This window comes from Ranitomeya variabilis, chromosome 7, assembly GCF_051348905.1.
Source record: "Ranitomeya variabilis isolate aRanVar5 chromosome 7, aRanVar5.hap1, whole genome shotgun sequence".
Classification (NCBI taxonomy): domain Eukaryota; kingdom Metazoa; phylum Chordata; class Amphibia; order Anura; family Dendrobatidae; genus Ranitomeya; species Ranitomeya variabilis.
The window spans coordinates 215,617,463-215,633,052 of record NC_135238.1 but is presented as its reverse complement, the minus strand read 5'-3'; the positions used below and the strand labels follow the sequence as shown (position 1 = coordinate 215,633,052).

General features: G+C 47.1%; 1 protein-coding gene across 12 annotated transcripts in view; it reads left to right on the top strand.

Annotated features, from left to right (window-relative positions):
- Positions 1–15,590, top strand: part of PKP4 (plakophilin 4) — a 237,583-nt gene that overhangs the window by 205,281 nt on the left and 16,712 nt on the right. For all 12 annotated transcript variants that reach the window (XM_077272904.1, XM_077272907.1, XM_077272900.1 and 9 more), the window contains 5 exons: positions 2,125–2,313; positions 3,095–3,268; positions 3,465–3,615; positions 4,973–5,168; positions 8,332–8,416. In XM_077272904.1, the coding sequence (XP_077129019.1) occupies positions 2,125–2,313; positions 3,095–3,268; positions 3,465–3,615; positions 4,973–5,168; positions 8,332–8,416 (795 nt within the window). The remainder of the gene's footprint in view (positions 1–2,124; positions 2,314–3,094; positions 3,269–3,464; positions 3,616–4,972; positions 5,169–8,331; positions 8,417–15,590) is intronic.

Genomic DNA, 15,590 nt, shown 5'->3' with positions numbered 1-15,590 from the left:
CCTCTTTGGAGTACAGAAGATTTCTTTTTTGACAGGTTGCAGCAAATTTGGGCTCATGTTGTTGACAATTTGGTGTTGTCTCAGGAGGGGGCTCAGCGTTTTGCTAACCGTCGTCGGTGTCTTGGTTCCCGGCTTCGGGTTGGGGATTTGGTCTGGTTGTCTTCCCGTCCTGTTCCTATGAAGGTTTCTTCCCCTAAGTTTAAGCCTCGGTTTATTGGCCCGTATAGGATTTCTGAGATTATCAATCCAGTGTCTTTTCGTTTGGCCCTTCCGGCCTCTTTTTCCATCCATAATGTTTTTCATAGATCTTTGTTGCGGAAATATGTGGTGCCCGTGGTTCCCTCTGTTGATCCTCCTGCCCCGGTGTTGATTGATGGGGAGTTGGAGTATGTGGTTGAGAAGATTTTGGATTCTCGTTTTTCGAGGCGGAAGCTTCAGTATCTTGTCAAATGGAAGGGTTATGGCCAGGAGGATAATTCTTGGGTTGTTGCCTCCGATGTTCATGCTGAGGATTTGGTTCGTGCCTTTCATTTGGCTCGTCCGGATCGGCCTGGGGGCTCTGGGGAGGGTTCGGTGACCCCTCCTCAAGGGTGGGGGTACTGTTGTGAATTCTGCTCTTGGGCTCCCTCTGGTGGTTGTAAGTGGTAGCGCTGCTGTCTCTGAGTCGCAGCATTTGTCAGGTGTGTTCACTTTTTGCAATTCTGACTGGGCTATTTAGTCTTGCTTGACCCTTTAGTCAGTGCCAGTTGTCCATTGTTCCTGGAGGATTGACATCCTTTCCTGGTCTCTCCTGCTTTGCTGTTCATTTCAAGAAAGATAAGTTCTGGCCTTGATTTTTGCTGTCCACATGCTGTGGCCTTATTGTTCAGTTCTTTTTCATGTTTTTGTCTTCTCCAGCTTGGTCTGTATAAGGATTTGTTTAGCCAAGCTGGTATCTCTGGAGATGCAGATATACCCTCCATATCTTTAGTTAGCTGTGGAGATTTTGTATTTTCTGTGGTGGATATTTTCTAGTGTTTTAATACTGACCGCATAGTACTCTGTCCTATCCTTTCTATTTAGCTAGAAGTGGCCTCCTTTGCTAAATTCTGATTTCAGTCTGTGTATGTTTTTCCCTCTCCTCTCACAGTCAATATTTGTGGGGGGCTGTCTATCCTTTGGGGATTTTCTCTGAGGCAAGATAGTTTTCCCTTTTCTATCTTTAGGGGAAATTAGTCCTCCGGCTGTGTCGAGATGTCCAGGGAGTGTTAGGTACATTCCACGGCTACTTCTAGTTGCGGTGTTAAGTTCAGGGTCTGCGGTCAGTACAGGTACCACCTTCTCCAGAGTACGTCTCATGCTGCTCTTAGGCCACCAGATCATAACAGACATCACCTATTGTGAATGGTGGATCCTGTGTTATCTACTGTATATAGAGGTGTTATCGGTCATTGTACAGGAGGAGGGGGTGAGCTGTGACATCACCTATTGTGAATGGTGGATCCTGTTATCTACTGTATATAGAGGTGTTATCAGTCATTGTACAGGAGGGGGAGGAGGTGAGCTGTGATATCGTCTATTGTGAATGGTGGATCCTGTGTTTTTTCTGTCTACTGTATATAGAGGTGTTACTTTTCTTGTTATCCTGTCTGTGATGAGACTGCTGAAAATATACACAACCAGATCAAGTCTTTTTAATGGCTTAGTGGCCAGTGTGAACATTTCCAAGACTTTTCTTTTTTTTTGTATACATAAATACTAATCTAGAAAATTGAAAAAAAAAAAGTGTTACTACATACATTTAACTCAAAAACCTGATTTAAACACTAGGTCCAGTTTTTGCTGACACATTCCCTCCAGGTCCCCTGTGCACATTAGATAACTGTTAATAAGAGCACGTGGCGTCCGGTATTAATTACTCGATAACCAGTGCTTGGATTTAATTTCATTATATTAATTGGAGTAGCTGCTCCGAGCATCATTACCACGTCCAGCATCTGCAGTCTGAAAACCACATAAAATCTCATGTTTTCCTGTGGCGGCAGCTCCTCTGCAGCAGATCTAATGGCACGGACCCTCCGATTCTGCAGCCCTTTCGAAACCTCAGAGTGATAAACACTGACACCGCATTTCCTTCTCTTCCAGACAGTGGAGAACTGCGTCTGCACCTTGAGAAACTTATCTTACCGGCTGGAATTGGAAGTGCCTCAAGCTCGACTGTTGGGAATTAATGAAATGGAGGAGTTCTGCAAGGAATCCCCCAGCAAGGAATCAGACTCCAGTTGTTGGGGTAAAAAAAAGAAAAAGAAGAAAAGACCACCCCAAGAAGACCTGGTGGGTGCCGTCAGTATTAGTTTGTTTGCACACGGAAAAATACTTTTCACAAATTTGCAAATCAGACATTGGATAGGGGATCACTCGCTCATCAATGGGGTTCCGACCTTTAGGATCCCGGCTGATCCAGAGAACGGGGCGGTGCTGTGCCCCATCTTGAATGAAGGGAGGGTGCACCTTCTTTATATTATCAAGGGGACTGCCGAAATTAGCCAAGCCCTGTACTAGGCATTCTCCACCAATCCCACAGTACTGGAGCCCCGTCTTTGGAATAGAAGGGGTCCCAGTATTGCAACCCACAGAGATCGTCAAGTTATCTCCTGTCCAAGCGCCAAGTCCAGTCTGCAGCTTCTAATAATTTATTAAGTCTCTCGTCGGTCATCTTGAGCGGAGTCTGGCACACCGGCGTTCATGTGTCTTCACTAGGAGGTTGCTTTCAGACACTTCCATCAGATGCTTATCTTCACCCCCCAAAATGATGGATTGTGCATGATGAAATCGCTCAGCTTGGTTTTCATTAATCTATTGTGATATCTGTCTGGTTGAACTCGAGTTACACCATAATACGAGAATTTGTGGCCATGTGAGGTTGCAACCACAAATGTGGTGCCTCCATCCATGGGTGCGAATAGTCAATGTGGCCTTGCAGAAATCCTGTAGGGTTGGATTTCTGACAACCCCTTAAGTTGCCATCAAAAGTTGTAATGCAGTTGGGCAATTTTGTGTTATGTTGCACAGATAGTCTTGTAGCCTAAAAGTGACATTATTTTTGTTTTTCCAGTGGGACGGTGTGGGACCTATTCCAGGACTCTCCCAGTCCCCAAAGGGGGTGGAAATGCTCTGGCACCCGACTGTAGTTAAGCCATATCTGACTCTCTTAGCTGAAAGTTCTAATCCTGCGACATTAGAAGGTTCGGCCGGGTCTCTCCAGAATCTCTCCGCCGGCAACTGGAAGGTAACGAAGCCATGAAACTTGTAATTCCGACGGCTACTTAACGGGGTCCTGGTTACTGATATATTTCATAGGGCCGGGGCTCGGTGCAAAGTGACACCCGCTGCTAGTTGTAATAAACTTTAGAAAGTTGAGCAGCGGTGGCCTGAAGGACTTTCCCGCTGGCGCTCTCCATTACCGCTGTCCTCTCTCTCTGTAGTTTGCAGCGTACATTCGAGCAGCAGTCAGGAAAGAAAAGGGGCTGCCCATCCTGGTGGAGCTGCTGAGGATGGATAACGACAGAGTGGTATCTTCTGTTGCCACCGCTTTGAGGAATATGGCGCTGGACGTTCGGAACAAGGAGCTAATCGGTATGTTGCCCGCACCCAAAAATGAGAGTGCATAATAAAGATTGTTTTTATTCTTCCTTTATTAAATATATGTATGAAAAGTAAAAAAAAAGTTTTGTTCTTTTTTGGGGTTTTTTTCGTGTTGAAGAATAACTTGTGCAATAATCATAAATGAAAATGAGTCGTAAAAGGAGAATAGATTGAGTTGTTTGTTCCACTCCGTGTGTTTCCAAGATAGCTGAATCAGAAATTACGGTAGTACTTTATACTCGGTGACCCTGGATTTAATCAGTCCAGCGACCTAAGGAAAAGGTCAATGGTCTTATCTCTGCATATACATATATCATAAAATCTATCTACATGCAGCTATATGCCATATGTACATACATAATTCAAAGGGCCATAAAATGTGGAACCTAGAACATTCATCTAAGCTCATAGGGACAGATTGGCTAATCCTGTCTGCTATTACACAAGTCTAGACTTATGGCCTGTTTACATAGGCCAATATCAGGCCAGTAATGAGCAGCGATCGACTATACCCAAGACGTTCGGCTCTTATTTACTGGCCTCTATGAAGGCCGACGAGGAATGATGGGGACATAATGGTTCCTAATACAAGTGTTCTGTTACCATATAGCATCATGTAATCCACAGGTTCCCTCCTGTTTACACTGAACGATGTGTTGTCGATATTGATAATTTTTAGGCATGCCTAAAAATAAAATTGCAAACAAGTGTTTTGCTTGTTGGTCGGATAATTACCATCATGTTTATAACGGCAGACCGTGTGGAAGAAGCGTCCCAGCTCGTTTGCTGGTTATCGGTTCTTGTAAAAGGGCCATTGGTCTAGACAGTCTGATAATGTGCCAAGTTTATCACTGCTGGATGATACATTTGGTGCATATTTACACATATTAATTTAAATTTCTCTTTATTGGCTTATTTTGTGCATGTTAATGCATTTTAAGCAACACCCTTGCCCTCCTCCATTCGGGATTTTTCTTTTTTTTTTTTCATAAAAGGTTTGAGACTATTTCAAAAGTCGCAATTGATAATCTTCTGAAATTATCTAGAAACCCCAAACCTTACAAATGAAAAACAAAAATGACCCCGTGACATCAGCTCACCTATTTCTGGAACTGTCCCGGTATGGAGAGAGCCGGGCACTGGCGGCAACCTTTCCCTTCCCTGCAGCTGTAAGGCAGGGTTGGAGGACTTACATGTCTGAGGTGCAGGTCTCACTATCTGTAGACCATTCTTTAACTACAGTCATTTTACGTAGTTTTCTCGATTTTTGCCCTAGACTGCCTATCGTTTCCCAAGAACCCTCAAACGCAAGAATTCTTACCGTGAGATTAATTCTTGACTATTCCAGGCAAATATGCAATGCGGGACCTCGTCAACCGGCTCCCCGGAGGCAACGGCCCCAACGTGTTATCGGATGACACCATCGCGGCCATCTGCTGTGCCTTGCACGAGGTCACCAGTAAGAACATGGAGAATGCGAAGGCACTGGCGGACACTGGAGGAATCGAGAAACTGGTGAATATCACAAAAGGAAAAGGAGACAGGCAAGTACTCGGCAGCCCAGCGATCCAGGACAGGAATGGTGTATAATGAGCAATTGTCCATCTACACCCCCGGCTTCATCTATCACAGCCAGTAACCTGTTGCTTTTAATTATTCCTTTCTAGAAGCCCCTTATCCAATGCGCCTCACGGAGGGGCAGTACCCCCTGAAGTGGCAGAAGTACAGTTTTCAAAAAACTTTTTTCAGACATCTGTTCATTAATTATCATGCTCTTCATTAGAAACCTCTGGCCATTTGGTTTCACAGCAGGAACGAGCCGACGACGAGAAATCCATGTTCTTCTCAAAATTAGATTAATGTTATTAAATGGAATAAAGATTTTACTTTTTCTCATAAGTCACTGTGTTTCCTCTCCATGTGCCACCGCCTGCTCATCTTCTCTTAATAAAATTCCTGACAAGCATAAGAGCCACAGGCTACGTTATATGTTGGCGACATGGTGATCAGTGATGCCGAAATTTTTGTCAGGTTATTTAACCCCTTCTCGACAATGGATGCAGCGATATGTCTTGGCGTTTATGCGGGCACAGGAGCAGTGCCCTCCCAATCGCCGCCAAGGACTCGCCACAACTGATAGCCGAGCCCCAGCCAGTGCCTGCACCGCTCATGTCTGTTTATTCCTCTAAATGCCGCGATCAGTAGTAATGGCAGCATTTAGGAGGTGGAGAGCGCGAGGCAGGTCCCTCAACCTACTGGCAACCCACAACACTCTTCACTAGGATATTTTGAAGCTTTTCAGAGTTATTACTACTTACAGTGACACATGTCAGGTTTGAAAAATTTAGCCTGGGCAGATAGGTGAAAGCAGGCTTCGGCGTTAAAGGGTTAAGCAAAGTCAAGACTGCTCTGTTCTGACATTGATCCCTAGTTTCCATCTGTATCTTTGCAGCCTAAAAAAATTGCCCAAGTAGAACCTGTCCATTCTGATGCACTGCAAAATTGTCAATATCCCTGCTTAAAGGGAATCTGTCAGCAGGAAGTTGCTTTATCTGAGGACAGCCTGAGGTAGGGGTTAAACACAGAAATTAATTATGTGTCACTTATAAGGCTATGTTCTGATGTTTATTTACAGTGCGGGTTTTATCACTAGGACATTATCATTGCTGTTACTAGCTGACGTGAGCTTGCAAGTCCGACTCCGCCCCCTCCTGTCATAAGCAGCTCACTGTCAATAGACTATGTACATAGAGCCTGCTGGGGCGGGGCTAGCTTCCTCAGCTCTGCTGCATTGCTAAATCTAAAAACTGATCGTGTCAGAACTGCTGCACCCAGCAAACTAAGCAATACACATTCAGGGTCTCTTTGCCTACATCATTCTGCTCTCAAATGAGGTAAAAAACCTGGTGAACAGATTCTCTTTAATCCCTGCTTCTTTTATGGGTGGGCTTGGAAAATAAAACTTGCATCCGTATTGGATAACATGCCGAGACCATCAATGTATTGTACATACTGTGTCTGTCTCTTGAAGTGGGAAGTTGCTATGTTATAATGTGATGCCAGGGTGGAATCCAGCCTCTGAGACCCCCACTCAACCTGAGGTTGGAGGGTCTGCAGCACTGGTTTAATGCGGCATCGCCTTCACTGGTTTTTCTTGCACAGCGGCGCCCCGGCCATTCAGCTCTGTGGTTATCTGCAGCATAGCCCTATGAATGGGGCCGGCGGTTTCCCTGCTCAGCAGTGCCACTCAGCTCTGCGGTTATCTGCAGCATAGCCCTATAACTGGGTCCGGCGGTTATCCCTGCACAGCGGTGCGACTCTTCTCTGTGGTCATCTGCAGCATAGCCCTATAACTGGGGTCGGCGGTTTCCCTGCACAGCGGTGTGACTCAGCTCTGTGGTTATCTGCAACATAGCCCTATGAATGTGGCCGGCGGTTTCCCTGCACATCGGCGCCCCGGCCACTCAGCTCTGTGGGCATCTGCAGCATAGCCCTATAACTGGGGTCGGCGGTTATCCCTGCACACCGGTGCGACTCTACTCTGTGGTCATCTGCAGCATAGCCCTATGAATGGGGCCGGCGGTTTTCCTGCACAGAGGTGCGACTCAGCTCTGTGGTTATCTGCAGCATAGCCCTATGAATGGGGCCAGCGGTTTCCCTGCACAGCAGTGCCACTCAGCTCTGTGCTTATCTGCAGCATAGCCCTATGAATGTGCCTGGCGGTTTCCCTGCACAGCAGTGCCACTCAGCTCTGTGGTTATCTGCAGCATAGCCCTATAACTGGGGCCGGCGGTTTCCCTGCACAGTGGTGCCACTCAGCTCTGTGGTCATCTGCAGCAAAGCCCTATAACTGGGGCCGGCGGATTCCCTGCACAGTGGTGCCACTCTGCTCTGTGCTTATCTGCAGCATAGCCCTATGAATGTGGCCGGCGGTTTCCCTGCACAGCGGTGCCACTCAGCTCTGTGGTCATCTGCAGCATAGCCCTATGAATGTGGCCGGCGGTTTCCCTGCACAGTGGTGCCACTCAGCTCTGTGGTTATCTGCAGCATAGCCCTATGAATGTGGCCTGCGGTTTCCCTGCATAGCGGTGCCACTCAGCTCTGTGGTCATCTGCAGCATAGCCCTATAACTGGGGCCGGCGGTTTCCCTGCACAGCAGTGCCACTCAGTTCTGTGGTTATCTGCAGCATAGCCCTATGAATGTGGCCGGCGGTTTCCCTGCATAGCAGTGCCACTCAGCTCTGTGGTTATCTGCAACATAGCTCTATAACTGGGGCCGGCAGTTTCCCTGCACAGCAGTGCCACTCAGTTCTGTGCTTATCTGCAGCATAGCCCTATGAATGTGGCCTGCGGTTTCCCTGCACAGCGGTGCGACTCTGCTCTGTGGTCATCTGCAGCATAGCCCTATGAATGTGGCCGGCGGTTTCCCTGCACAGCAGTGCGACTCTGCTCTGTGGTCATCTGCAGCATAGCCCTATGAATGTGGCCGGCGGTTTCCCTGCGCCACTCTGTTTCCGGGAGCCGTGCTGCACAGGAAAAATAAGCTGCGCCAGGTCTTGGCATTTTGTGTGGGTTTGGTTGTGTGTATAAATACACTAACCATATTTTTCAGACCACTGTATGCATACAAATGTGTTATGTTTTATGTTACTTGTAGTTCTTCAGTAGTATATGAGGTCTATTTCTTTTCTTTTTTTCTATTATTAGATCTTCGTTGAAGGTGGTGAAAGCTGCTGCACAAGTGCTGAATACGCTCTGGCAATATAGAGACCTCCGCAGCATCTACAAGAAGGTCCGTGCATTCTTCTGTTTTACTTCTGACGTTACGGAGTTTCCCGCTGTACATTACTTTCCTCCGCTTTCTCTTTGTCTCCTTTTCACTGTTTATCTTTGTACAATTTTGTTACTTTCGCAACAACTACAAATCCTATATTTATATATAATGCTGAGGAAAAGTTCTAGGTAGATGTGGGACAAATGCTGCAAAGTAAGGATTCTTTCATAAATAGAAGTGTTAATAGTTGATGTTTGTCAATGAAAAATGCAAGGTGAAGGAACAAAAGAGAAATCCAAGTCAAATCAATACTTGGTGTGACCGCCCTTTACCTTCAGATGAGCATCAGTTTTGATAGGTAGACTTGCAACAAAGTCAGGGATCTTGAATGATTACAGTCAGGTGTATGAGTGACTGTTTCTACCTATACATGAAATTGATGATCATCATCATGTCTGGTATACTTAGTCATGAACTGAAACAGAAACAACTGTGTAGAAGGCTTTTAAAATGGGTGAGAAACAGCCAACTCTGCTGCAAAGGAGAGGTATGAGACAGTGTCATGTCACAGGTCATATACATCATGGCAAGACTGAGCAGCAAGGCACAAGGTAGTTATACTGCATCAGCAAGGTTTGTCCCAGGCAAAGGTTTCAGAGGAGACTGGAGTTTCAAGATGTCCTGTTCAAGCACTTTTGAAGAAGCGCCAAGGAATGGGCAATGTTGAGAACCAAGACGCAGTAGTTGGTCAATTAAACTTAGTGCTGCAGATAAGACACGTCATGATTCATTCCTTCAGAACTTGAAAGGTGCCCAGCAGTGCCATCAACTCAGAACTGGTGGAATCCAGTAGGATGCAACTAGACCCATCTATGTTTTGGCGACGTCTGGCCAGAAGTGCTCTTCATGGAAAAATTGTGGCTAAAAAGCCATACCTTCAATATGGAAACAAGGCCAAGCAACTGAATGATGCAGAAAAACATAGAAACTGAGGTCCAGATAAATTTCAGCAGGTGCTGATGTGTCAAAATGTGAAATATTTGGCTGTAACAGAAGGCAGATTCTCCACCAAAGGGCTGGAGAGCAGGACAATAATAAGTGTCTGCAGGCAGCAGTGATACAAGGTGGAGGGTTCTTGAAAATGTATTCTGCAGCAGAACAACAGCACTTAACAGACTTAGGCTATGTGCGCACATTGAGTATTTGCTTGCAGAAATTTCTGCAAGTTTTCTGCATCTCCTGACAGCAAAAACACCCTTTTTGTCGCAATTTTTGGTGTGTTTTTGCCGCGGTTTTGCATGCATTTTTTGCATGCATTTTTGTCCAGGGATGAAAGCTTCTTTGAGCTAAATAAAGAAGTTTAATGAAAAAAAAAAAAAAAGCTTTGTGATGTTATTTCTTGGTTCAACACCACCTTTTTCATTCTGATGCAGTAGCATCAGAGTAATGGGATTAGAGCTTATTATCAGCAGATGTCATTGACACAAAGCCCTAGGCTTAGGGTACCGTCACATTAAGCGACGCTGCAGCGATATAGACAACGATGCCGATCGCTGCAGCGTCGTTGTGTGGTCGCTAGAGAGCTGTCACACAGACAGCTCTCCAGCGACCAACGATGCCGAAGTCCCCGGGTAACCAGGGTAAACTTCGGGTTACTAAGCGCAGGGCCGCGCTTAGTAACCCGATGTTTACCCTGGTTACCAGTGTAAAAGTAAAAAAAAAACAAACACTACATACTGGTGTCTGTCGCGTCCCCCGGCGTCCGCTTCCCTGCACTGTGTAAGCGCTGGCCGTAAATCAGCGGTGACGTCACCGCTGTGCTCTGCTTTACGGCCAGCCGGCGCTGACACAGTGCAGGGAAGCGGACGCCGGGGGACGCGACAGACACCGGAATGTAAGTATGTAGTGTTTGGTTTTTTTTACATTTACACTGGTAACCAGGGTAAATATTGGGTTACTAAGCGCGGCCCTGCGCTTAGTAACCCGATGTTTACCCTGGTTACCAGTGAAGACATCGCTGAATCAGCGTCACACACACCGACTCGGCGATGTCAGCGGGTGATCCAGTGACGAAATAAGGTGCTGGCCTTCTAGCTCCGACCAACGATGTCACAGCAGGATCCTGATCGCTGCTGCGTGTCAAACACAACGATATCGCTATCCAGGACGCTGCAACGTCACGGATCGCTAGCGATATCGTTGTTAAGTTGTTCAGTGTGAAGGTACCTTTAGTAATGAAAAGGTGTCAACCCGACACACTCATTACTAAGCCGATGAGTAAACACAAACAAACTCACATTTTCACCAGCCCATGTAGGAGCGTTAAGCATAAATTTAATACACCGCACACTCTAGGGGTATATTCTGTGACAAACTTAGAATTTATTGAAGTGCTATAAGTTTATTATTCAACAATGCAGAAGGCGACCAGAAGTCAAACTGACAACGCTTCGACTCCTCCCGAGTCTTTATCATGTGGACGCTGGAAAGAACAAAACATATATAAGCAACTGTACAGAGAGTATATACAATAAATATTCCATAGTGTAGCACACAAAGCCCGAAATAGGGAAAATAAATACATATATATACATACAAACATAGCATAGCATATAACCGGTATTAAATCCTGTCTCAGGTGAAAGAGAGATTATCACTCAGTAGGTAAGACCATGGTTCTGTGTATGCCGAAGATGAACTCATGCAGTTTAGAGGGCGGGGGACCCAAGAAGGTACCAAAGCGAAGATTACCGTAGCAAGGTGAATAAAGGTATAGCATGAATAGTATCCTTGTGGCGCATAGAGTATCTATAAAGAATAGAAAGTGTTAGTAGGGACCGTATACAAGAAGCCACTTCAGTCTCGATACCTTATAAAGTATACTAATATTATGTGGGTAGCCTTTTCTTGTTGTACCGCAAATGCAATCTGTTTAGGATACATAGGGTAAGGATATATATAATGTAAGGATATATATAATATGGTAGGGCACACAAAACAAGGGGCTCTTTAGGTGACGGTATAGGAAGTTACCTGGCAGTGCTGGTAGGCAAGGTAATGGTCTAGTCTTATACAGCGTGCTATTAGCGCAGAACTAGATTTATCTTGTTGCACCGCAGATGGAACCTAATTGCAATGTACGGGGTTAGGGTGTATACAGGTAAGGACGTAAGTGGAGAAGTATATTAAGCAGTACCATGTGATGTTACCTGGAAGTATTTGTAAGCACTGGGGGCGTTAGACTTGTGTGGTATGCTATCGGCATGTGGGTAACTCAATCTTGTTGTATCTCAGGTAAAATCTGTTATGGAGATATATAATTAAAATGGATAGGGGTAGCAAATAGGGGGCGGCAGTACGGACTATTACCTGGCAGTGCTGGTGTGTAAATATCATTTGCTGTAATCAGGCTATATGTGGAGGATCTCTGCAGGAGGATATAAAGTATTAGGTATTAGTCAGATCTCAGGGTAGATGCCCCAGCCAGGGGTATAAGTGATGCAGGCCAAGTGGCTGCATCCGCAGTGGTGGATCAGGGCATTTACCTGGCAGTAGTAGGGTACACGCGGCGCTCCTGCGCCCTGCTATGTTGGCACATGGTGTGTGGCGTCCTGGCTCCAGTATTTGAGCGCGGAGGGGCCCGCGGTACCGGAAGTGCGTCATCCGGTACCGGAAGTCCCGTCGCTAGTGTGTGCAGTACAGTGCGCATGCGCGGGCGTTGTCAGGGAGATGGACGCTGTGTACTCACAGCGATAGTGGCGCCTGCGTGGTTAAGTGCAGTGCAGTATCTGAGAGCGGAGGGACCCGCCGCTAGTGTGAGCGGCCCAGTGCGCATGCGCGGGCGCTGTCAGAGAAAGGATCGCCTGCGCTATTGAGTGAACTTATAGTATCTACTGTGGGGTTTGTGTGTCCTATTGATAGGTATCCTAGACAGATGATACAGCAATATAGGAGCCATTGACTTTAAAACATGGCTACGAAGGGGGAACCTACTGGTAAACCTCAAAGACTATAGGTTATTAGGTCATGACTAAAGAAAAAAATGAAAAATAAAATAAAACAATGAAATAATGAAAAGAAAAAAAGGGGGAATAACCAAAATGTATGAGGCCCCAAAAGAACAAAAGGGGAGATTAGAAATGATCACAATATAAGTAAATAGGGGAATTAAAAAACAAGAAACAAAACAAAAAATATTAAAAATAAAAATAACGCCAACCTAGGGGGAAAAAAGGAGGGTAGTCATACCAAGTTATGATTAGACTCACCACCATGGTCAGCGGGTCTATGGAGAGGGAGAGAAAAAAGACATGTCAGTATCATGATTATAGCAACCAGTCAATTTCCCTGTTCAGGCCCTTTGGTGCTAGCGTATCGAGCGTATAAATCCAATATGTCTCTCTGGACCTGAGCACTTTGATGTGGTCACCTCCCCGTCTAGGTACCTGCTCTATTACTTGAAACTTGAGCTGCGCTACTGTGTGTCTAGCTGTAGCAAAATGGGCAGGCAGGGGAGCCATGTTTTACCACACCTTATCGTGGATTTATGGCTGGCCACGCGGACTCTCACATGTTGTACCGTCTCACCAACATACAGAAGGCCACATGGACACTTGATTAAATACACTACGAAATTACCCGTATTTTCCGGCGTATAAGACGACTGGGCGTATAAGACGACCCCCCAACTTTACCAGTTAAAATATAAAATCTTCTTAAAAGTCGGGGGTCTTCTTATACACCCTATGTCGTCTTATAGGGCCGGTGAATATGTGCCTTTTGGGGGGGGGGGGGGGGGAGTGATCCTGATGACGAGGGGGCGTCTCACAGGAAAGTAAGTATCCCCCATTACCTTATCGTAGCGGTGCAGCGTGGGGGTCTCAGTGCTGGGAGTGGCGGCGGCGGCTGCTGTGCTCTGGTGCGGCGGCTCCTCTTCTGTGTGGGGCCTCTGTGCTGTGGGGTGGCGGTGGCGGCGGCGTATCTTTATCCAGTTGGGGCTCCTCCGGCATCTCCTTAGCCCTGGAGGCCCCGCCGCAACTCCATCGGTGCAATGCAGCGGCCATTTTCCCGGAGGCAGCTCAATAGGTGCGATGCGGTGGCCTCCGGGAAAATGGCCGCTGCTCAGATTCAGATCTCGTCCCGAAATCTCGGGACACGAGATCTGAATCTGAGCAGCGGCCATTTTCCCGGAGGCCACCACATTGCACCGATGGAGTTGCGGCGGGGCCTCCAGGGCTAAGGAGATGCCGGAGGAGCCCCAACTGGATAAAGATACGCCGCTGCCGCCGCCACCCCACAGCACAGAGGCCCCACACAGAAGAGGAGCCGCCGCACCAGAACACAGCAGCCGCCGCCGCTCCCAGCACTGACACCCCCACGCTGCACCGCTAGGATAAGGTAATGGGGATTACTCACTTTCCTGTGAGACGCCCCCTCGTCATCAGGATCACTCCCCCTCCCCACCCACCATATACACCGGCGTACAAGACGATTCCCGGCGTATAAGACGACCCCCGACTTTTAAGAAGATTTTCGGGGGTTAAAAAGTCGTCTTATACGCCGGAAAATACGGTAGATTCGCATGTAAAGAAACCCCGTATGGGAAAGGACTTCCCAGTCCTTGGGTGTGTGATATTATCTGATCTGATTACGTTGGAGCAGGCAGTGCAATGAAGACACGGGAACGTGCCATGACGGCGTGTGCTAAGGAGTTGTTGAGTAAGTTCCATGCGTGCACTGCCTACATCAGCCCTCGCAATCTGGTCTTTTATGTTTGGGGGCCGTCTTGTGCTCATCAGTACCGGTGTCTGAAAAGAAGGGATGTTGGGATAAGCCTTACCCAAAAGAGGCCAATGCTTTCTGATTGCTGAGTGGACTTTCGGCATGAAAGGATGGTGAGTATGTACAAATGGTAACCGCTCCTGTTGTAGTCTGGGTAGTCTATCTTCATCAGAAGTAGAGGAAAGTACCAATTCCTGCTCTAGAAGTGCGGACGGGTATTCCCTATCCTTGAACTTTTGTGACATAAGGTCAAGTCTGGTATGGCGTGTTTCTGGATCGGACACTATTCTGGACACTCTTTTAAACTGGGAGCGGGGGAGGCTGTCCTTGGTGGACCTAGGGTGACAGCTTGAGTATAGTAGTAGGCTGTTACAGTCGGTCGGTTTAGTGTGAAGATCCGTGCTCAGAACCCCCCGGTGGTCCTTTAAGACCAGAGTGTCGAGAAAGGCGATCTGTGTGGTACTAAAGTTCATAGTGAACTGTAGTTCCTGATAGATGGAATTAAGGTATCTGTGGAAGTTGTCAAGTGTGTCTTGTTGTCTATGTAGGAGTGACATTCAGAAGGTGGGGTAGAGGGAAGAGTGCCAGGGAGGCTAGTCCTGATCTGGCACACCCCAATAAGTTTGCTAAGTTGGCAGATGAGGGGGGTGCCCGTACAGGGGTAGCACTGCTGCAGCCAGGCATGTCCTCTGAAAGCCGGAGGAGTGACTGCTCCAGTAAGGAGGGAAAAAGGAGAGCAGGGCAGGCCAGACAGGTGCTGGTAGTGGGGGACTCAATTATTAGGGGAACAGATAGGGCAATCTGTCACAAAGACAGGGATCGTCGGACGGTGTGCTGCCTACCTGGCGCTCGAGTCCGACACATCGCTGATCGGGTGGACAGATTACTGGGAGGGGCTGGTGAGGACCCAGCGGTCATGGTGCACATTGGCACAAATGACAAAGTTAGAGGTAGGTGGAAGGTCCTTAAAGATGATTTCAGGGAATTAGGCTGCAAGCTGAAAGCAAGGACCTCCAACGTGGTATTTTCCGAAATACTGCCTGTACCACGTGCCACGCCAGAGAGGCAACGGGAGATTAGGGAGGTTAATAAGTGGCTCAAGAATTGGTGTAGGAAGGAGGGGTTTGGGTTCCTGCAGAACTGGGCCGACTTCTCAGTTGGCTACAGGCTCTACGCTAGGGACGGGCTGCACCTCAATGGGGAAGGTGCAGCTGTGCTGGGGGAGAAAATGGTTAGAAGGTTGGAGGAGTGTTTAAACTAGGGATTGGGGGGGAGGGTATTCATTTTATAGGAGGGGAAGATAGTGCAGATAGAGACCTGGGCACAAATAAGGAAGTTGGGGGTGGCGGTGGCATGGGGGGTGGGGTTAGAACAGTTAATAATTTAAGAAAGAATAGAGGTACAGAGAGTA